This window comes from Ranitomeya variabilis, chromosome 5 (assembly GCF_051348905.1).
Source record: "Ranitomeya variabilis isolate aRanVar5 chromosome 5, aRanVar5.hap1, whole genome shotgun sequence".
NCBI lineage: Eukaryota > Metazoa > Chordata > Amphibia > Anura > Dendrobatidae > Ranitomeya > Ranitomeya variabilis.
Window position 1 is genome coordinate 316,617,477 of NC_135236.1, and position 24,047 is coordinate 316,641,523.

The 24,047-nt window shown below is 46.2% G+C and overlaps 1 protein-coding gene across 2 annotated transcripts in view; it reads left to right on the forward strand.

Moving 5' to 3' along the window:
• SUV39H2 (SUV39H2 histone lysine methyltransferase) overlaps nucleotides 1-23,157 on the forward strand; it is a 75,094-nt gene extending 51,937 nt beyond the window's left edge. For both annotated transcript variants that reach the window (XM_077264638.1, XM_077264636.1), the window contains exons 4-6: nucleotides 7,181-7,327; nucleotides 18,979-19,108; nucleotides 22,706-23,157. In XM_077264638.1, coding sequence (XP_077120753.1) covers nucleotides 7,181-7,327; nucleotides 18,979-19,108; nucleotides 22,706-22,809 — 381 coding nt within the window. In that variant the 3' untranslated portion in view covers nucleotides 22,810-23,157. The remainder of the gene's footprint in view (nucleotides 1-7,180; nucleotides 7,328-18,978; nucleotides 19,109-22,705) is intronic.
• Nucleotides 23,158-24,047: the final 890 nt, after the last annotated feature.

A 24,047-nucleotide genomic window follows, 5' to 3' on the forward strand; every position in this document is an offset into this window, starting at 1 on the left:
GGAGTTCCTCCGCTCAGCCATTACTTCAACAGAAAAATGTGGCGTTTCTCGCATCCATCGACATTCGGGATTTTTACCCTCACATTCCTATTTTTTTCCCCTCTACAATAATCCCTTCGCCTTCTATTCGCGAACAGCATTTTCAAGTCACGACCTTGCCCTTCGGCCTGGCTACCGCACCAGAGTGGTCGCAAGGGTCATGGCGGTTGTCATGTGCCTCTTGCACCCTAGAAGCATGGTTGTCCTGCCCCATTTGGTCGATTTTATAGCCACTCTTCCAGGACTACGCTGAGTCGTCTTTATCACTTGCAATACCCTCGCACTTGGGCTAGCAGCTAAACTTAGACAAGTTTTCCTCATTTCCAGCCCAGCAGATCCCTTTTGAGGATGATCCCGCACAAGAAGGATGGTAATCCTCTCTCGAGCCAAGGTCGTGGCCCTTCAACAGGGAGCTCGTGCACTTGATGACTCATTCCCTCGGTTCATTCAATTCACTAGGAGGGTTCTGGGGAAAAAGACGACAATGGAAGCAGTTTCTTTTGCTCCCCTCATTTTCAGCAAGTCAATCAGGCTTTTCAACGGGCAGTCTCTGAGCTCCTTCCTCATCCAGAGCCTTCTCCTGGTCCAATGGTTATTAGGGAATACCAATGCCAGTCTTCTTCTCCCGATCATTGCTCTGGGGATCCGAACGGTACGGCTAATCCTAAAGCAGGCCCACTGCCTTCGGGCGGGTCAACCATCCGTCTTCAATTGAATAATGCCACGGCTGCGCCATACGTCAACCATCTAGCAGGTACCCACAGTCAAGCGCCATGGCCGAGGTACCTCGCACTCTCTGATGGGCCGAGATCTATAACTCGGTGATCTTAGCAGTACATATCCCTGGAGTAGAACACTGGGCGGCAGACATATTCAGCTGTCGGGGTTTCTCCTCAAGTCAGTGGGAACTTCACTCGGAAGTCTTCCATCAGACCTGCCTTCACGGGAGTACTCCAGATGTAGGTCGGACGGCGTCCTAATGGAACACCAATGTACTCCAGTTCATGGTTTGACCTCGAGATCCAAGACCATCGCTGTGATGCTCTGTTCTTCCATGGTACCAATTTCCATAACCCCTCTTCCACTACTTCTGAGATCTTTTTGGAAGCAGGAAGGGCCCCAGTGTTCCCGGGAGACCCGCACTGACCATGTCAGCTTCTCTCGCTTGCCCTACTAGTATTTTTCCATCTTATTGCGACAAAACTGCAAATATGGAATTTCTAGCAGGGAGTCTTCACCTGTAGTTCTTCCCTACCGCGTACCGTTAGATCTGTGGGACCTTAATGGTCCTGGGGATCTTACAGTAGACTTTTGTTTTGATCCGGACAGACTTTACTATCAGGGAAGGTCTCCCCCCATTTTTCTCTGCGTTCCTGTCATCCTATGAGTCTTCAGAGCTCGCCGCTCTGTTCTTTCAGACTTTTTTCCTTATTACCATCAAGGCAAGGTCGCCCTCAGGCCATCTCCTTCCCTCGTTAGCAAGGTGGTATTGTATTCCCACTGTCGCAGGGGCATCGTCCTTCTCTCATCTCTTTCAGCTCCAGTACACAAAACGGAATGGGTTCTCCAGAATCCGGAAGAAGTGAGTGCTCCGAGTGGGTACGTATCGAGGACGGCGTCCTTCCGAAGGTTGGACACTTTGCTTGGGCTTCTCCATGGTAAGACGGCTTCCCGACGGTCACAGGAAGGGTTTAGCTGTTTTCATCAGCCATGTTAGCCTGGTGGATTTTTTTCACCATCCAGGAGTCCTTCCATGCTAGATGTCAGCCTATCTCCCTGTCTGTGGGCTCCAGACACCAGACGTCGGCAAGCACGGCCGCAAGCTTGCGAATTCCTCCAGTTCGCATGCATTCTTGAAGCACTATAATTCCCACACTTCTACAGCTGTGAGTCTGGGTAGGCGGACTCTGCAGGCCGCGGTGACGCACTTGTAAGTAGCGGTTACACCGGCCTGATCTGATGTTGTCCCCACCCAGGGACTGCTTTGGGACGTCCCACGGTCTGTGTCCCCCAATGAGGCGAAGGAGAAATAGGGATTTTTGTGTACTCACCGTAAAATCCTTTTCTCCGAGCCATTCATTGGGGGACACAGCTCCCTCCCAATTATTAGTTTGTGCTTGTTTTATAATTTGACATGCTATACTCTCATATGTAATGTGACATGCTATACGCTCATATGTTATTGATCTGCTTTTGCACCGAACTGGTTAGCTGAGAGCCAGCAGGAGGGTGTATACTGCAGGGGAGGAGCTAACTTTCTTTGTTTTCACTTAGTGGCAGCCTCCTAGTGGCAGCAGCATGTCCCCCAATGAATGGCTCGGAGAAAAGGATTTTACAGTGAGTACACAAAAATCCCTATTTAATAAACATACATTGAAAAGTTACTTGATTTTATAAGCACTTTTCAATTTTACTCATTTAATAAGATGAATTAACCTCTTGTAGGCTACAATTTTTATTTAAAAAAAACAACAACATTTATATTAAGTAATTTGTCACCTACTTTAAGTGTTAATGGGCCACATCAACATCCAACAGGGGTGTCTGTGACCGCAGCTGTCACATTTCGTCCCTTCGGAAATGTACAGGCTGCACAATCTGGGGCCTCTGGCTAGCAGTGGTCAAGTTACTCCGCATGCCAGATGTTGCCAGAATGCTTGGACGCAATAGTGAGTATGGACCAGTGGTACAAGTCCAAGAGCTTGCAGGGGTGTTTGTTTTATTTTCTTGGTCGCTTTATTGAATGACCTGAAAACAATGGGTTTGTATGCTGACAGGAAGAATACATCTTGTAAAAAAAAACCTGACTCCTCCCCAATACTACACCTGAGTAGCCAACACTCAGCTATTTAGTTTAGCTTCATGTCATTCGAAGGTATACATGGGTCTGAGTAGCAGACTGGTCATGGCTTTGGTTAGGTACTAACTAGTGATGAGTAGAGATGAGCGAATCTGTTCGGGTTCCCGCTTATTCGGCAAGCTATAGTGCTTACCAAATAAGGTGCAGAGTGAACTCTTCTTCCTAGATTGCGCCAGCTGATCGGCGCCGCAGCTGCATGTGTCGTGGCTGTGTGACGACAAACAGGCTCTCCATACATGTGTCGTGCCTGTCACACAGCTGCGGCGCTGATCGGGCCGGCGCGATCCAGGAAGCCGGGTTCCTATAACTTGCTGAATAAGAGGGAACCTGAGCAAATTCGCTCATCTCTAGTGATGAGCAAATGTGCGTGGATAAGGTGTTATCTGGGCATGCTCAACTGCTATAAGTGTCTTCGGCGTGCTCGAATAATATGTTTGAGTCCCTGTGCCTGCATGTCTCGACAGCTGCAACACATGCATGGATTTCCTGTTTGTTAGGCAATCCATGCATGAGGCAGAGTTATCTAAGGCTACTTTTACACTAGCGTCGTTTGGAATACGTCGCAATGCGTCGTTTAGGAGAAAAAAACGCATCCTGCAAAGTTGTCTGCAGGATGCGTTTTTTCCCCATAGACTTACATTAGCGACACATTGCGACGTATAGCCACACGTCGCATCTGTCGTGCGACGGATGCGTCGTGTTTTGGCGGACCCTCGGCACAAAAAAAGTTCCATGTAACTTTTTTTGTATGTCGAGTCTGCCATTTTTGACCGCGCGTGCGCAGCCAAAACTCCGCCCCCTCCTCCCCGCTCATCACACTTGGCAGCGGATGCGTCGTAAGACTGCATCCACTGCCCACGTTGTGACTAATTAGCACACTGTCCGTCGGGCCGACGGTTTGCGATGGCCCGTACCGATGGACTAGTGTGAAAGTAGCCTTACAGGAAGTGTCCTCCCCAGAGACTAGAAGAGGTCATTAAAGTGATAAAAGATTATTTCTCAGCAACAAGGCATCTGATATGAGACACACAGGTAGCCCTGTTTTCAGCATTTTGTAGCCTGTATGCCCATATTAATAGTTTAGATAGGTCAAATGTGTGATTCCATTTAAAAAGGAGACGGGTAACTGAATAATCCGTGACCTGTCCAAGAAGCCGAGAAGGCTGGTGGTGGAGGGGGTGTAGAAAACCAGAAGACTCTGCCACCACATCGTGCCCCAAGGCACACAAGATGTCATTTTATGAAAACTTGATAAGGTGCTACCCTACATGTAATTGGGAACTACTTTTGAGGCACCGTGTAAAGCTCAGAAGGGAAGGAGCGCTATATTATAGTGCATACTTTACTGTTATGGTTTGTGGGTGCCATGACCCACTGGGAGAGCCCCTGAGGTGCCAGAACAGAATCCCCTCCCCATAAGTGACCCCATTTTACAAACTACACATCTTAATAAATAATCTAAGGGTGCAGTGAACATATTGACACCATGGGTGTATCACAGAATTTTATACCATTGTTCAGTGAAGAAACAATAACATTTTTACCACAAACTTAGTTTTAGCCTGAGAGGTTACATTTTCACACAGGGAAATGGGTAAAAATGGCACCAAAATTTGTCACACAGTTTCTGCTGAACTTGGAAATACCTCATATGTGGCTGTACAGTACTGCTTAGCCACATGGTGAGACTCAGGAGGAACGGAGCACTATTTGCTTCCTGGAGCGCAGATTTTCCTAGAATAGTTGGCAGACTCAATATAAAGAGCCCTTACGTGCTAGAAGGGCAGAATACCCCACCTCAAGTGACCCCATTTTGGAAATTATACCCTCTGCCAAACATGTGGATGCTAAATGTAGTTTAGGCACACTCTGGCTCAGAAGGGAGGAGGAGGGTATTTGGATAGGGAGCGGAGAATTTGCTGGACTTCTTTTGGGGGGACGAGGAGCCACTTTTGCGGAGCATTTATGCTACCCGTAATGTAGAAGCCCCTAATATATCCATTGACAGATGACTGTCCGGAGTGGGGACTTGTTTTTTTTTTTTTGTGGATTGAGTTGAAGCTTTTATTGGGATCAGATACATAATGTTAGTGATCATGTGTACAGCACTCTACACTGAACAAGTCAGGGTTTTTATCTAAATCTCCAAATGATGTGATTCAGATGACACCCCCGAGGGAGCCAATCACTATAATATGGTAGCAGTTACTCTGGACTCAGTCTGGCCTCTGCTCCGCCGTGTCACTCTTTTCAGAAGTGCACAAACTGGCGGGCCCCGCTTTTATGCATACCCAAAAGGCGGACACTGCCGGATTATAGGCCAGATGGCATCCACAGTGCCTCCATCTGCCTCATTATAGGAAATCTTCTTCCAGGGGCTCCGTTTGAATGACATATTTCAGAGATTTACATGGAAACCCCGGTGTAAGTGCTCAGCGCAGGATAAATGTGAGCCTAGCCTTACTGTGATCTTTGGGAGATACTCAACAGCAGGTCAAGAATTGGTTTATTTATTTTAATACCGTTCCTCGTATGGTATAAGTGATTAGACTACTTTATTCTTCAGGTTGGTGCAATTACAGCAATGCCAAATTTATATAGTTTTTTTTATGTTTGGCTGCTGACACACTAAACGCTTGTTTTTGCGGAAAAAAAAAATTTGCATCACCATATTTTGAGAGCTAGCATTTTTCCATATGTCGGCCAACAGTCATGTGGAGGCTTGGTTTTTTGCAGGACAAGTTGACGTTTTTATTGGTACCATTTTTGGGCACATAACATTTTTTTGATCGCTGTCTATTCCAATTTTTTATTTTTGGGAGGCAGAATGAGCAAAACACAGGAATTACTGTTTTTGTATTTTTTTTATGCTGATTCGCATGTGGTAAAATTGATAAGGCAGCTTTATTCCTCGGGTTAGTAAGATTTCAGCAATACCTAACTTATATCTTTTATGTTTTGGTGCTTTTACACAATAAAAACTTTTGTAGAAAAAAGTTATTTTTAATTTTTTGATTGCATCATTTAGGGTGTTAAACAGCCAAGGGCGGTGTTGTCGCCATTCCAGACTCACACCAGGAGCTCGGCCATTAGTAGTGCTGAGCTCCTGCAGTGATTGGGCAAGAGGTACTGACATTTGATCGGTCAGTCAGATTACCTGAGCGATCACAGCTGTCGGAGTGCTGGGAACACTGGCTTGGGTCCCCCACACCTCTTCCCGTGCCACTCTGCTGTCGGTGACATCTATTGGCATGGAAAGGTCACTGCGTGTTTACGCGCAGTGACTGGTTTAAAGTCACGATGGGCATAGCACGTCATGGTGTGGAACTGACACCCACTCATAACGTGCTATTTCCGTCATTCGTCGTAAATCATGATGGAAGCACATATGTAACAAACATTGCACAAAACAAAAATCACTAAGTCCTCTTTCACATGTGCGTACCTGGCCAGCATTCTGCATCAGCCCCTGCATGCCATAACCTGGAGGGGGAGATTTACTAACAGTGGAAAGGCTGCTATGGGTTTTAAATTGTTCCTAGTATTTCTTTTTGATATTCACTGTAATGAAGGGTGGCTACAAGCCAGAAACGTATCAGTATTTTCTATGGAGTATATTCAATACTACGATTTGCTGTTTTGTTAATTTTATTCCATCTTGTTTAAAAAAAAAAAAAAAAAATATGCAAATGCAGCATTCAGAGAACTGATAAATTTGCAGCTGAGAAGTTTTTATCTAAATGGCAGCATTCGGACTAGTAAGGGTTACATCACTGGATTCTGGGTCACTGCCCTTATTCATGATGCTGTTAGATGGGGTAGTAAAAACTTGGTGACTGATTCCCTTTAACCTCCTCCACTGGAATGTTACTAGGTCTAGGCGTCTAGGCAGGCCGTAGTAGCCAAGCACCATGAAAACCAGCTGCACACTAGGAAAGAGAAAAGCTTTCATTGCAGAAAAATCACAGAGGATACAAAAATTAAGTCCATTGCAAATTTATTTTTATGCTTTCTAATTAAAGCAATTTAATAATTTGAGAATACTCTTCTAAAGAGGCTTTATATATTGTACACAGTTATCTATCACAAGTATATTATGAGCTTTTCAAGAGATATGTTAAACAGGTGTCATATAGGTAATGGATGTCAGTCACAACATGTTTAATGATTACTTCCGCAGCTTTGACAATTTTGTTATTTTTTAACAATCCAACAGTGTAATTTTCCAAATTATTCACATTTTCCTGTGATGTTTTTTTTCTCTTCTGGTATGTATTTCAGGTAATAACAAGTGAAGTGGCTGAGAGAAGGGGACAGCAGTATGATAGTACAGGAATCACTTACCTCTTTGATTTAGACTATGAATCAGATGAGTTCACTGTCGATGCTGCTCGATATGGGAATGTCTCACACTTTGTAAACCACAGTGTAAGTAGAAATGTAATATTTATTCTTACTTTATAATGTTTTTAGGCGTTAAAAACTTCAGGAAACCTAGGCCCATCAGAAGATCATGAGGAATCGGCTGGCCATCTGTTATCTATTGAGCTGTCCCAATTCTTTATTATGAGACTTAACTGAGAAGAGGCTTGAGCGTGTTAGATTTAAAGGGAACCTGTCACATCCAATAATGTTATTATCCTACCGATATCGGGTTGCTCTGCAGGTTAAAAGCGATATGAAGGTGTCCAGCCGCATTATGGAAAGTGTTTCCCCAGTAGAAAATAAACTTTTTTTTTTTCCTGGGAGATGCCCAAATTGGCTGAAAGCTGGCAAGTCTAGAGCAATTAGTCACCGCTCATGTCACTAAGAGCGATGTCTGTAAGCACACCTTGGCACTGACTGACAGCCGGCGCTAGTTTTCATCAGTGCCGAGCCGGTTATCAGTCATTACCAGGACATGCTTATTTTGGCCACAATATTGACCAATACTGGTATGTTTAGGGCATTACTTCTGTATTGGGCCCTGTGAGCAGCACTACAGAGGGGGATCTTCTGTTCACCGGGCCCCATTGTGCAATGAAGTTCTGTGTGCAACGCACACCTCGGCAGTGGGAGTTTTTCTCGGAGCGCCACAGCCATCTAACCTGGACTGCTGTGCAGCCCCCGCTCCCTCTGGACTCTAGGTCAAGTGACGATGCGTAAGTGCCGTCCTGTACCAGGACACCAGAAGCAGAGCTGCGCCTGCAGGGGATTGTCAGTGAGGTAAGTATGAAAAACGTTTTGTCTTTTCTTTATAAAATGAATTAAATGGGGGAGGTGGAGGGGAACTGCAAATGATGAAGTGAGGGAGGGGGATTACAAATGATGAATCGAAGGTGGGGGAAGAGCAAATGATGAATTTTTTCAGGGTAGGGGAGGTAAATTATGTATTGAGACTGGTGGATGGAGGACAACAAATGATGAATTGGGGTGAGGGCAGCAAATGATAAATTTGAGGGTGGTGGAGAGTAAATGATATATTGATTGTGGGGGAGATAACTTGATAATGAATAGAGGGTGGGAAGGGAGAGAGAAGATGTGACCTAATTAATTGGGGGCAAGTAAATATAATGAATCGGGGGAGCAGGAGGTACATAGTGGGGGACCGTGGAAGATACAGTGACTGGTATAGGGGGGGAGGAGTACAGGGGCTAATTAACTTATATATTAGGTGGGGAAAGTGGCTATTTATAGTTGGTGGGGGCACAGTGGTGGATTATAATTGTTATATTTGTAATGTTGAGTTGCACAATTATGTATTGTGGGTGCATGCCTGTATTCAGCTGTGTAGTGTAGAACAAAGGGAAAAAGTGGGGAACGTGCTCTGGAAGCGGTGCGCTAGATAACTATTTTATGTACACTGTGTTCCAAATTATTATGCAAATAATATTTCCTCATATTTTCTCTAAATTACTTATCTGAATTGCAGCCATTGTTATTTTCCAGTCATCTACTGTACTAGTATAATTGCAATGTTTTGGAACAAACTGCCTATGAAAACAGTATCTTTTTTTAAAAAAATAAACACTCAAAATGCATGTTCCAAATTATTATGCACAGCAGAGTTTTCAACCTTTTTACAAAATGAAATCAAACAGATTTCAAGTGAAAACTTTATTCTAGGTGATGTTACATTTGCACATAGGACCCCTTGTTCGAAAGAAGCTTCTGAACTCTCTCATCCATTGAATTTGTCAGTTTTTGGATGGTTTCTGCTTCAATTGTTTTGCATCTGGACAGAATACCCTCCCAGAGCTGTTGCTTAGCTGTGAACTGCCTCTCGCCATCACAGACACTCTTTTGATGATGCTCCAGAGGTTCTCAATGGGGTTGAGGTCAGGGGAAGATGGTGGCCACACCATAAGTTTGTCCTCTTTTATGCCCATAGCAGCCAGAGATGCAGATGTGTTTTATGCAGCATGAGACGGTGCATTATCATGCATGAAAATGATCTTGCTGCGGAAAGCACGGTTCTTCCTCTTGAACCATGGCAGGAAGTGTTTTTAGAAACTCCACATAGATTATGGAGTTCATCTTTACCCCTTCAGGGATCATAAAGGGGCCGACAATCTCTCTCCCCATGATTCCAGCCCAAAACATTACTCCACCTCCTCCTTGTTGGCTCCTTAGCCGTGTTTTCATGGGGTGTCCATCAGCCAGCCATCCTCCACTGCATCCATCTGGACCATTGAGCGTTGCACGGCACTCATCGGTGAACGAAACAGTTTGGAAGTCAGTCTTCATGTATCGTTTGGCCCACTGGAGCATTTTCTGCTTGTGTGCAGTGGATAGAGGTGGTCAACAGGATGGCTTTACGCACAGCTGCAAACCTCTGAAGGACCCTGCATCTTGTTGTTCTGGGGACGTTGGAGGCACCAGCAGCTTCAAAAACTTGTCTGCTGCTATGACAAGGCATTTTTGCAGCTGCTCTTTTAACCTTACGCAATTGCCTGTTGGAAAGAGTCTTCAATTTTTCCTTATCAGCACGCACACGTGTGTGCTGGGAATCAGCTACATACTTCTTGATTGTGCGATGATCACGATGAAGTGTCTTGGCAATGTTGATTGTAGTCATGCCTTGACCTAAATACTCCACAATTTGTTGCTTCTCAGTAGCCGACACATCCTTTTTCTTTCCCATTTTGACAAAAAAATGTAGGCTGCTTAATAATCTGTAACAGCCTTCTTAAGTAGTCTTACCTTTATTTGGACACACCTGCCAAACTAATTTGCACAGGTATCTGCAATTGCTTTCAGTGATATAAAGAGCCCTGACACACATCACCATCAATGAGTTTAAATGACAAACAAAAAAATTCTAACCTTATCACTCCTAAACTTTGTGCATAATAATTTGGAACACAGTGTAGAGACGAGTCCTGAGTGGAAGAACTGATGGCGGTCTGCGCTGGATGAAGAAAAGATGAAGGCCTTCAACTAGAGACGTCGCTGGTAAGTCAGTGTGTTACATGTACACTGACACTATATACTGTACTGTGTCACTGGTGATCACTGTATTATGTGGACACTGACACTGTATACAGAGCTCTTGTGTATAATGGCACTTAGTATTTTTTTTTATTTTTTTTTTTATTAATGATCAGTATTGTAGTATTTGGTCACTATGTGGTAGTAATGTGTGATCTAGTCATGGTGTGGCAGTATTTGTTCCTTGCATGTAGTATTCGGTCATTATGTGGTGGTAATATGTGGTCTGGTTACGGTGTAGCGGTATTTGTCCCTTGTATGTGGTATTATTGGTCATTTAAAAAAATGTATGTGACTCATTCCCTTAAAGAAAAATAAATACAAATATACCTATAAAGAGTTTTGTAGATTGGAGAATGTCTGGTCACAGCCATAACGTTGCCATACCATATGGGCTAATATAGTCCATTTTTTTCATTATTTATTGGAGTGCTGCCTGCATTTTTCCTTTTATATTACTTCTACAAATTGATATTTGTTTGTAAGGCCTTGCACCATAAATTCCCTTTTACAGTTCTGTTCCATTTTTTCTCTTTAAAAAGAGTATTGGGTATTTTCAGAAATGTTTAAAGGGAATCTGTCACCCCAAAAATCGTATATGAGGTAAGGCCACCGGCATCAGGGGCTTATCTACAGCATTCTGTAATGCTGTAGATAAGCCCCCGATGTATCCTAAAAGGTAAGAAAACAGGTTATATTATACTCACCCAGGGGCGGTCCGGTCCAATTGGCTTCGTGGTCCAGCGCCTCCTATCTTCATACGATCACGCCCTCTTCTTGTCTTCCTGCCGCGGCTCCGGCGCAGGCGTACTTTGTCTGACCTGTTGAGGGCAGAACAAAGTACTGCAGTGCGCAGGCGCCGGGAAAGATCAGAGAGGCCCAGCGACTACGCAGTGCAGTACTTTTCTCTGCCCTCAACAGGGTAGATAAAGTACGCCGGAGCCGCAGCCTGAAGACAAGAAGAGGACGTCATCCTAAGAAGATGGGAGGCCCCGGACCGGACCATGATACCCATCGGACCGGAACAGAACCGGGACCGCCCCTGAGTGAGTGCTGTATAATCTAACCTCTTTTTCTCCTACGCCTCATTGGGGGACACAGGACCATGGGGTGTTATGCTGCTGCCACTAGGCGGACACTAAGTAAACAGAAAGATTAACTCCTCCTCTGCAGTATACACCCCTTCACTGGATACATTTTCAACCAGTTCTTGCTTAGTGTCTGTAGGAGGCACTTGGGTCTGTTTTCAGGCCCCAACTTTCTTATTTTAATTTTTATTTTAAAGTTTTTAGTTCTGTAAATTTTTAATTTTTTACTTAACGGAGTGAAGGGGGCGACGGGTTCCTTTTTTTTATAGGGTCCGCTCTCCCCTGAACCATCAACAGGCGAGCACGGCGAGTATACCTCCCCGTCCCTCTCCTGCGACGTATGGGGCACGCCTAATCTACGCTAGGGCGACGGTTCCTATACGGTCCCGATCTCCCCCCTGTAAGATGGCGAGCACATGGAGTATTCCTCTTATGTGCATCTCCCGGGCTCCACCGCACTCAAGCCCTCATCTTGGCGTCTCGTAGTCCCCACAGTAGCCGTAAGCCCCCTGTGGCAGGCGCAGAAGAACCCTGCAAAAATCTCCATGCGGCAGGCACAGCTGTAAGTCCCCTGAGAAGGCAAGCATGCTTCAGGAGGCTCTCCGTCCCCCGACACAGGGAGGATCGATTGAGCTGGAGGTGGTCCCTCCTTTGGTGAGTACTATCTTCCTCACGCTACCGGCGTGGGAAGAAGCGGTCCGGGTCCCTGGGGAGAGGTACCGCTGGCTAGATGCCAGCGACGATCGTTAGTCGCGGCCTCCAGAGCGCTTCGTCGGCCGGCTCCACTAATTTAGTCCCCGGCTTCTCCAGCCGGACTAGGCCGCAGTTCAAAAAACCACGCCGTAGCCCCGCCCACTGTTCAGGCGCTTCTCGTTTTGAATGAGAAGAGCCCTGCAAATCTCGGGCGCCATCTTGGGACTCCACTGCTACAGGGAAATACAGCCGAAAACGCTACCTCCCTCTCTTCCTCCCTGGGGACACCAGTTCAGGACCGTGGGTAAGCTGCTCCGCTGCATAGGGAAAAGCTTAACCCCTTCCCTGCTCACATAACTGCTACTGCGGTTTATCGGAGATAGACATTCACTATGTCTCAATCTATGGAAAAAAGGGGACAAAAAAAGCACTGTATTTTTTACCATTTGTGCCACTTGCAAGTCTGCCTTGCCAAGTACCCACAGTCCCCCCTTGTGCCAGAACTGTGACCTGGCCAGTGCGCAGCCGCCTTCTGCCGCCACTTCCTATGTCGTCTCCTGAGTGGGCCGCGCACGTTCAGTGGAATCCTGGGTCCTCCTTAAACCAGAATTCACCTCCGTCGGCTGCGACGGAATCTGATAACGGCGCGGGGCTGTCCGACCACAGGGGGCGCACCGTTGTACGGGACTCCCGGGGTTCCAGGAAAAAAACCTTTTCCCCATCTCCCGTACACGCGCGAGCTTCAGCTTCTGCTTCTGCAAGCTCATTTTCTCGCTCCCCCTCCCCTGAGGGTCGCAGCGTACAGGGCTCAGTATATGAGTCGGAGGAATCTTTAACCCAGACTCCTCTATTGGTCAGGCATTAATGGTGGACGATGAATCTGCTTCCTCTCAGGAACACGTTGTATCTTTTAAGAAGTCTCCATAATCACCCTGAGTTTCAGGATATTATCCAAAACACAGGGAGCAGAAAAGCGCTTTACGGCTCAAAAAGCCACGGAAGCTAAATATCCTTTCTCAAGGGATCTGGTGAAGGGCTTACTTCTTTCTCCTTCTGGATCCTGCCGTGTCGCGGCTTGCATCCAAAACAATCTTCTCTCTGTCAGACGATTCATCAGTCAAAAACCCTTCTGACCGCCAGATTGATTATTTGGCTCACTCAGTCTTTGAAGTCTCAGGAGCAGCCCTCCTTCCATCCTTTGCAGCTACCTGGGTAGCTAAGGCAATGGTGACCTGGGCTGAGGTGTTGACCTTTACCGTCCACGGCAGTAATCTTCCCCCAGAGACGGCCAGACTAGCTAACCAGTTAGCTCAGGCCGGAGATTTTGTCGTTAGCGCCTCCATAGATGCGGCTAATTGCGCAGCGCAAGCGGCTGCTAACGCAATTTCCATCGGGGGGGGGGGCCCTATGGCTCCGCGATTGGCGAGCAGACTCTGCTTCCAAAAAGTCGCTGACCTCTCTTCCTTACCAAGCGGGTCGTTTAATTTGGGGGAAAACCTAGACCAAATCAGTTCTGACGCTACCGGATTTAAAAAAAAAAAAAAAAAAGTGAATTTCTTCCCCAGCACGGAATCCGCAGCAGTTTCGATTCCGGTCATTTCGTAACAACTCCAGTTTGTCGTCCTCTTCCCCTGGTTCGGGACGTCGGGACAACAGAACTTCCCAGGTCTCATACAGACCAAACCGTTCCTCGAAACCCGGACCCAGGCCGTCTGCCCCTGAGCCGTCCGCATCCCTTAAACCTTCACAATGACTCATTGGCGTGTCCGGCTGACACCGGCAACGTAGGCTGACGCCTTCTTTCGTTCCGTCAACAGTGGCTCTCGGTCGTTCACGACGAGTGGGTCAGAGAGCTCGTATCTTCCGGATACAAAATCGAGGTTTTTTTTTTTTTTTTTTTTCTCTTCACGCCATACAGGCGCTTCAAAAGGACGGTGTCATCACTCCAGTCCCTCGTGACCAAAGGTTCACGTGGTTTTACTCCAACCTTTTCGTGGTCCCAAAGAAGGACGGGACTCTACGGCCCATACTGGATCTCAAACTGCTAAAACAAATTCGTACGGGTCCGACACTTCAGGATGGACTGCCTCCGTTCCGTTGTCACGTTCCTGGAAAAAGGAGAGTGCCTTGCATTCATAGACATCAAAAGATGCCTATCTACACATCCTAATTTTTCCCTCTCATCAGCAGTTCCTGCTCTTTGCAGCCCAAGAAGTACACTTCCAGTCTGTGGCCTTGCCCTTCGGACTTGCCACCGCCCCCAGAGTCTTCACAAAGGTCATGGCGGCTCTCATGGCCATTCTTCACGCTCGGGGAGTGGTAGTCCTGCCACATCTGGACGACCTATTAATCAAAGGTCCGTCCCAGTCTACCTGCGAGGAGTCGGTGAGCATCACCGTGGATCCTTCTCGCCTGGGTTGGTAAGATCAACTTCGAGAAATCATCTCCAGTGCCGGCCCAGCAAATCTGCTTCCTGGGCATGATTTTGAACTCTTCCCGCAGGCTGGTCATTCTCCCTCCAGAGAAGGTTCTATCCTTACAACAGGGAGCGCGCAGGCTCTTCCGCCCAGTCCCTCACTCCATTCGCTTTGCGATGCGCATCCTTGGAAAAATGGTTGCGGCGATGGAAGCCATTCTGTTTGCGCAGTGCCATCCCCGTCCCTTACAACAGGCGTTCCTTTTAGCCTGAGACAGAAGCCCGGTTCCTCTCGACCGTCGCTTTCATCTACCCCCACAGGTCAGGCAGACCCTCAGGTGGTGGACACTACAGTCTTCCTTGAACCAAGGGAAATCTTTTCTTCCTGTGCGCTGGTTAGTGGTGACTACCGATGCCAGCCTTTTTGGCTGGGGTGCAATTTTTATTCACCACACGGCACAGGGTCGTTGGTCCACGAGATAGTCGCGTCTCCCAATCAATATCCTGGAAATTTGAGCGATCATTCTCGCTTTACACAACTTTCACCAACCTTCTCGCAGGTCATCCCATCAGAATTCAATCCCACAACGCCACAGCCGTGGCGTACATCAACCACAAGGGGGAACCCGCAGCAGAGCAGCCATGCGCGAAGTCTCCCACATCCTGCGCTTGGCAGAGACCAATCACTCGCTCATATCGGCGATCCACATACCGGGCGTGGAGAATTGGGAAGCGGACTTCCTCAGTCGCCAAAGTCTTGCTTCGGGCGAGTGGTTCCTCCATCCGGAAGTTTTCCAGCAGATTTGCCTTCGCTGGCTGACGCCGGATGTGGATCTCATGACCTTGAGGTTCAACAACCAGGTTCCCCAGTTCATTGCCCGTTCCCACGATCCTCGCGCCATCGGGGTAGATGCCCTGGTTCTGTCGTGGCATCCGTTCCAGCTGCCATACATTTTTCCGCCCTTTCCTCTGCTTCCGAGAGTCATCAAAAAGATCAGAGCAGAGGGGAGACCGGTGATTCTCGTCGCGCCCGACTGGCCGCGCCAAGCATGGTACGCGGAACTCGTCCAAATGGTCGCCGACACCCCCTGGCGCCTTCCAGATCGCACGGACCTTCTCTTCCAGGGCCCAATTTGCCATCAGAACTCTGGGACCCTGTCTTTGACGGCGTGGCCGTTGAATCCTGGATTTTAGCCCAAGCCGGATTCTCTCCGGGGGTCCTTCTACCATGATTCGCGCTAGGAAACCCGTATCCATGCGCATTTCTCATCGCACCTGGCGTATCTTCTTTTCATAGTGCAATACCCATGGACGTTTGCTCTTAGTCTTTTCCATTCCGTCCATTCTGGAGTTTCTCCAATCAAGTTTAGAGTCAGGCCTTGCCCTAAGCTCGCTCAAGGGACAAGTGTCCGCCTTGTCTGTTCTATTCCAACGAAGGATCGCTTCCAGACTGCCGGTTAAGACGTTCATCCAAGGAGTCTCCCGGGTGGTCCCTCCCTATAGAATGCCTTTGGCGTCATGGGATCTTAACTTGGTTCTCGGAGTTCTTCAGGAGGCCTCTTTCGAACCATTGCAGGACATCTCTCTCACCCTCCTCTCATCGAAGGTGGTCTTTCTAGTGGCAATTACGTCAATTAGGAGAGTTTCTGAGTTGGCGGCTCTCTTGCCGACCCCCCCCCCCCCTTTTTTTCTGAATTTTTTACCCAGATAAGGTGGTTTTGAGAACCTCTCCCGAGGACATTGTCTTGCCGTCTTTCTGTCCTGCACCTTACTCATTGTATCGAGAAAGCTCTCCATACTCTGGATCTGGTTTGAGCTCTTCGGAGGTACATATCTCGCACGGCTCCCTTCCGTAAGTCAGATGTCCTCTTCGTGCTTCCGGAGGGACATAGGAAGGGTCTACCTGCCTCAAAGGTCACTCTAGCCAAGTAGATTTGTTCCGCTATTCAGGAATCCTATCGTGTCAGGAACACTCCTGTCCCACCTGGGATTCAGGCGCATTCCACCCGGTCGGTCGGTGCTTCTTGGGCCATTCGGCACCAGGCGTCCGCACATCAGCTTGTAAAGCTACGACTTAGTCCAGTCTGCATACTTTCACGAAGCACTACCTCATCCATACTCAGGCTTCGGCAGACGCTGCCCTCGGCAGGCGCATTCTGCACACATCGGTAACTCAGTAAGCTGGTGGTACATGGGGTATTAGCATATTGCTCCCCACCCAGGGACTGCTTTTGTACGTCCCATGGTCCTGTGTCCCCCAATGAGGTGTAGGAGAAAAGGAGATTTTTGTGTACTCACCGTAAAATCTTTTTCTCCGAGCCACTCATTGGGGGACACAGCACCCACCCTGTTAGCCTGTTTTGGCTTGTTGTTAAACTATGTCAAAACCAAAGAAGTGTCTTTGTTCATGCTCCTACTGCTTTACTACCGAACTGGTTGAAATTGTATCCAGTGAAGGGGTGTATACTGCAGAGGAGGAGTTAATCTTTCTGTTTACTTAGTGTCCTCCTAGTGGCAGCAGCATAACACCCCATGGTCCTGTGTCCCCCAATGAGTGGCTCGGAGAAAAAGATTTTACGGTGAGTACACAAAAATCTCCTTTTCTCATCTTTCAGGATACATCGGGGGCTTATCTACAGCATTACAGAATGCTGTAGATAAGCTCCTGATGCCGGTGGCCTTATCTCATACGATTTTTGGGGTGACAGATTCCCTTTAATAGGTTAGAATAGAGTAGGACCTGACCAAAAGAGTCAATCTTGTGGTGGTGGCGGCTTAAAAAAAAAAATCTTTGGGCTCAGACAAAAGCTGCTGGCTATGTATGTGATCTGTTGTTCAACGGGACCTGTTAATGTGAGGGGCCCGAAAATGTGACCTGTATGGGGCCTGAAATATCTAGTGGCAGCCCTGTGTATGTGTATAAAATGCACATTTTGTTTCATTTCCATGCAAAATATAGCCTAAGGTTCCTGTTCCTGTGGGATGCACTTTGTGCTTGCAGCCCCCCTAATTTAACAGTATGGGCATCACTACTAGGCTGTAAGCCGGACACTGCACTCATCTGTGTGACTGGCGCCCTATACTAGCCTCATCCGTGTGCAGTTCTAATACTAGGTGACCCCCTCCATGAATTGGTAGGTGTGCGAGTGCTTGTCTCAACAGTATTTTGCGCCTTTATCTCTTCCTTTATTATTGGGGTTGCTGCATCCTGTACTGCATGATCAGACCTGACAGGTTCCCTTTTAACATGTTCAATCTCTTGTTCTCATGGCAGATCAGCCATTTCCAAAGTTGTTTGGCTGAGGCTTATTGCCCTCTACCAATAAAGAACTCGTGCACACTCTGCTCAGCATGTATCCTGTGGGAGTTGGGAAGAATAGCTAACCTACAGCCGTCTAAGGCATCCTTCACACTTCCATATAAAACACGTGAAAAGTGTGATCGGTGGTATTTTTTGGTATGGTTACAGAAAGCATTAAATGACAAAAATTCTCTTACACGTTGCAATGTAAGGCTGCTTTCACACTAGGGTCGGCACGGGGCCGTCGCTATGCGTCGGCCCAACGTACGTTGTGAAAGTGATGCCCGACGTGGGCAGAGGAAGCAGTCTTACGACGCTTCCGCTGCCCCATTGTAATGTCCGGGGAGGAGGGGGCGGAGTTTCGGCCACACATGCGCGGTCGAAAATGGCGGACACGACGCGCAAAAAAAGTTACATGTAACGTTTTTTTGTGCCGACGGTCTGCCAAAACACGACGCAACCGTCGCACGATGGTTGCGACGTGTGGCTATACGTCGCAATGCGTCACTAATGTAAATCTATGGGGAAAAAACGCATCCTGCGGACAACTTTGCAGGATGCGTTTTTTTCTCCTAAACGACGCATTGCGACGTACAGCAAACAACGCTAGTGTGAAAGTAGCTTTAAACACATACAACACATGGATGGAAACAGTGCTGTAGGTGTTTGTTTTTTACAGACCCATAGAGTTGGCTCTTGTCATCCTTGCTGCCAGAAAAAACAGACCTGTCTCCTTGTGTTTTGCATGGACACATTGTCCATCGCCGCATGGGCTATAAAGGCTACATGTGGCATCTGTGGGGGGGGAAAAAAAACGGATGCCACACGTACTCCAATTATGGACATGCAAAGGAAGCCTAAGGCGTGTTGCCATTTTTACAGATGGGAAATACTGACCTTGCAGTTTTCTTCCTGACCATGCATCTTTTTTTTTTTTTTTTCTTTGTAATTCGGACTACCTCTCAGACTACCTCTCAGTATTCACCAGTTCGCCCTCCCCCATCTGTTCATTCATTCATTGCTTTATACAGATTTTTTGATACATAAAAAGTTTCATAATGTTGATTTGTACCTAGCCCTTACAGGTCTTGTTTATTGTCTTGGATTTTAGTGTGATCCCAATCTTCAGGTATACAACGTATTTATTGATAATCTGGATGTACGTCTACCTCGAATTGCACTATTTTCAACAAGACCGATTAAAGCTGGAGAGGAACTGACATTTGATTACCAAATGAAAGGTATGAGTGTAACTCATATATGTAATAGGCTGCAGAATGTAAGATAAAAACACATTATGCATGTTACATCAGATGGACCTTTTGTGCGGATGCATTCAGCCGTATAATCTCGTGCCTCCATCCACTTATTTTGATAGGTCTCCTGGTGACACACACTTTTTTTTTTTTTTTTTTTGTAGCGCTGTAGTGGTGCTCCTAATCTAAGGTCCCTGCAGTTAATCTTGTACTTTCCCACCGCAGTGGTCACTTTCTATTGCTGCTGCTCCCGTCAGTGGCCAGTAGTTTGTGACCTGCTGGATTACTCTTGTTTGCTGGGTGAGTCAGAGGTCACTTTTCAGTGTATGTCTGAGAGCCTTGTTCTGGCTTTCACAGATTTTCATGGAGAGCTTGTGACAGTTACTTCTGATTTCCGACCAGTCAGAAATTATGGTCACAAGATGGCGCCGTGGGACCAGAGTAGTGCCTATTAAAGGTAAAGACAGCGGCAGGTAAGTAGAAGACTACGGGAAGGGATCTTACATTTCAAGCACCACTACAGTGCTGAAAAAAGTTTTAGTATTTCTTTAAATGGACTTGTCATCCTTTAAAAGTCAATGTAAATTACTTATACTGTAATATAGAAGTTTTGGTCCCTAATGAGGTCTCCCCAGTGCACGCTTGCCTTGACAGTGGGCTCCGTGCACCGTTCCGCCCCCTCATTCAACATGCTGTGCACCTGCCCTTAGCTTGATTGACAGCACTTGTTTGCATAGCAAACACTGCCTGAATTCCTGAATCACTAGCTGTGCTTGTCCACTGACACTGCAGACAAACACTACAGACTGAGAGCACGCTTAAGGTACCGCCACACTCAGCGACGCTGCGGCGATATAGACAATGAGCCGACCTAAACTAGATCGCTGGAGCGTCGCTGTTTAGGTCGCTGTAGAGACGTCAAACACAGCAACTCCAGAACGATGCAGGAGTGATCCAGTGACATAACGGCAACTCACTTCTCATTCTCGCTGGTTGTTGGCTCCATGTCAAACAGCCGGAGTGTACCGACTGGCTAGAAGGAGACGCTGCGACGCCCCCTATGCTCGTTGCTGGCGTAGTTGCTTTTGATGTCAAACACGACGATACACGACGACCTGGCGACGAAATAAAGTTCTGGACTTCTAGCTCCGACCAGCGATGGCACAGCGGGATCCAGATCGCTGCTGCGTGTCAAACACAACGAGATCGCTATCCAGGACGCTGCAACGTCACGGATTGTTGTCGTTCTCTTTGCAAAGTTGCTGAGTGTGACGGTACCTTTAGTGTGTGCGTTCACGCAGGGTTGGTGGTTCAGTTCAATCCAGGCAGCGTTTGCTCTAAGCAAGCGAGCACTGTTATTTAAGTTAAAGGAGGGTGGGGAGGGCGCATTTTGATTGAGGGGGTGTAATGGTGCTCCGAGCCCTTAAGCTCGAACACTTACAAATCGAATAAACTTTTTTTTCCTGACAAAGGAGGGGAAATCTATACTGCAGGTGTAAGTTTTATAGGGCTAAGTCTTCTATGACACAATAAGTAGTTTTAAATAGCATTTTAAGGGTGACTAGCTGCTTTTAATGTTACCAAATATTTACTGAATTGGCTTTACATATAGTATGACCTAACTATGGGAGCCATGTGGGGAAGGGCATGTCCTCACTCACAACATTTGCCTTCAGTAAATTATGCATGCATTTATTAAAGAATCCATAGGTAACAGCATTATTTTAGTTCAGCTTAATTTGTAGAGAAAAGAACATGCCATGCTGATGCCTTTTGTGGATTTTCTTTTACTGTGGCACTATCAACTGTGTATTTTTTTTTTTTTTTTTTTGTCAAAGTTTTTATATTATGCCATATCATACAATACTTACAGACAGAAGCTCTCAGTGTAAGACTATCAGAGCCGCGCTCTGGATCTGATGGACTTGCATTGAGATGTGACCTCCAGCTCGCCCAGCAAACTGGAGCGATCTGACAGGTCACAAATGTCAGACAACCAGAGCGGCGCCAATAACTGGTGAAGACGGCTTATAGTTAGTACATTACAAGGATAGGGAATTTACATTAGTGACACCACTTCAGCACTAGAATAAAAAAAAAAACTGGAGTGGTGCTTTAGCTGGAATAAGGAATGATGTGAACAAACCTCAATTTAGTTTTATGTCTCTTTTGTTCAAAGGGGATGTTGCCAGACTTCTTATTTAAAACTGACTGCATTATTTAAAAAAAGTTTTCTAGATAAACTTCTGCAGGCACTGGATATTTCCTGATTGTGAAACTCATGATTTCCCTGTAGTTACAGCACAAGTGGGCTGTAAAATATGCAGTTTGCATGGTTTCAGGCTAGATTCTTCTTCTGTCAATGTTCTACTGATAAGGATGTTTGTACATTCCTTTAAAGGGAACCTGTCACCCCCAAAATCGAAGATGAGCTAAGCCCAGCGGCATCAGGGGCTTATCTACAGCATTCTGTAATGCTGTAGATAAGCTCCTGATGTAACCTGAAAGATGAGAAAAAGAGGTTAGATTATACTCACCTGGGGGGGGGGGGGGGGGGGTCCCGATCCGATGGGTGTTGCGGTCCGGTCCGGGGCCTCCCATCTTCATAGGATGACGTCCTCTTCTTGGCTTCACGCTCCGGCGCAGGCGTACTTTGTCTGCTCTGTTGAGGGCAGAGCAAAGAACTGCATTGCGCTGGGCCTCTCTGACCTTTCACTGTGCACTGCAGTACTTTGCTCTGCCCTCAACAGGGCAGACAAAGTTCGCCTGCGCCCGAGCCGCAGCGTGAAGACAAGAAGAGGACGTCATCGTAAGAAGATGGGGGGCGCCGGACCGGACTGTGACGCCCATCGGACCGGACCAGAACAGAACCGAACCGGGACCGCCCCTGGGTGAGTATAATCTAACCTGTTTTTCTCATCTTTCAGGTTACATTGGGGGCTTATCTACAGCATTCCAGAATGCTGTAGATAAGCCCCTGATGCCGGTGGGCTTAGCTCACCTTCGATTTGGGGGGTGACAGGTTCCCTTTAACTCACTCTCTGCCCTCCTTGCTTGCTTGACTGACAGCTCCTAGGTGTCCGTACTGCTACAGAGATCTCACACTGCTCTTTACTAGCGGTCAGGCTGGGTGGGCTTAAGCCGAATGTATTTAGATTTATGAGAGGTTTCATTCTATAATTTGACTCTTAACATTTTGATATAGAGCTGATAACTGTTTAAGTATATTTTAGAAATTCACAATGCAGTATGCAGCCAGAGGTGCTATAAACTCTATCCTCTAGCTGACCATTTTAATCCATGGTGAAAGGGACTTAAAAGGAGAAATCTAGTCAATGTGATCACATTAGTGAAGTCTCTGATCATAAACCTCTGTGTATTACTAGAACAAAAGGGCTCTGATGTGCTTCATTGATTCTAATAAATATCTGTGCACTATAGAGCTCCTTCATTTTGGAAATAGGTGATGTAATCTTCTTACAGTGACCATAAGGCATGTGGTAGATACTTGTATTCTCTTCTCAGTTGACAGATGCAACTGTGAAAGTAGATGTGATTTAACCTGTACTTTTTTGGTTGCAGGTTCAGGAGACCTCAGCACAGATTCTATTGAATTAAGTCCAGCTAAGAAGCGAGTGAGAACGGCATGCAGATGTGGAGCTGCTAGCTGTAGACGATACCTTTAAATTAATGTTTCCTAATGTGTATTTTACTATGCTGTGATAAGGTTTATTTTAAAAGGCACAATGAGAGCGTTCCTTTTTTTTTTGAGTATAAAGTATGTGAACTTCTAATGTGCAAAGTAAATGTAACTGTTTTCTTTTTATTCTGGGATGAACTTAAAATGTATATTATAAATTTATTTTATTCTCTATTTTATTTTTTTAAGAGGTTTCCATATAAAAGTGGGAATGAAGCAAAAAAACAGCAAGCAAATAGTGTTATATGTACTTATTTTTGGTAAAAGCAGCTCCTTATTCTGTGGAGTACCATAATAGAACATTGTTTTATTAAACATGCTGTCAAGGATTTTCAAAAGGTTGTCCATTCGATTACTTATTACTCACACAAAAGACTCCAAACAGCTAAGAGTGCCCTTAACCATTCAGTCATTTTCCGCTCTTACTTTACAATGAAATTCAATGGAAAGGCTCAAAAGACACAATGGAGTTTTGTTTTTGTTTTTTTTAATTATTTAGCATTTTTAATACTTCCCAAAAAGTATGAGAGAGAAAAAATAAAAAAATATGGTGGCAGTCTAAGGCTGCCATCACACTAGCAGTTTTGGGTCCGTATTTTACATCAGTATTTGTAAGCCAAAACCAGGAGTGGAACAATTAGAGGAAAAGTATAATAGAAACATATGCACCACTTCTGAATTTATCACCCACTCCTGGTTTTGGCTTACACATACTGATGTAAAATACTGACCAAATACTTTTAGTGTGACGGCAGCCTAAGAAAGACAGACATGGGCTCAGGAAATTACCAAACGGATGCTTCAGGACAAACTTGGGAAAACTCTGCACACCTTGAAAAGATGTCACGTGCACCTACCCTAAAAAAAAAAAAGTAATCTTGAAGCATTTTCTAGTGTAAAAACAAAAAGCTGTGCAAAAGCCTTAGTGACAGCAATTTGCTCACCAATGCAAAAGCTTCTAATTTTTAGAGAAGAAAACCGCTATCTCAAGAATTCCCTGAGTTGAGGACCTACCTGATTAGCATTCTTACATTGGCTGCCTTAGGCTGGGTTCACATTACGTTTTGGTCGTCCGTTAGACGGACTACGTTACACCGCGGCATAACGCGGTGTAACGCAGTCCGTTAACGCTGCCATTACTTCCTATGTCGGACGTATCGCTAGCGCACGCCCACAATGGGCGTGCGCTAGTGATGTGCCGTCAATTGAGCGACGGACCCTGGG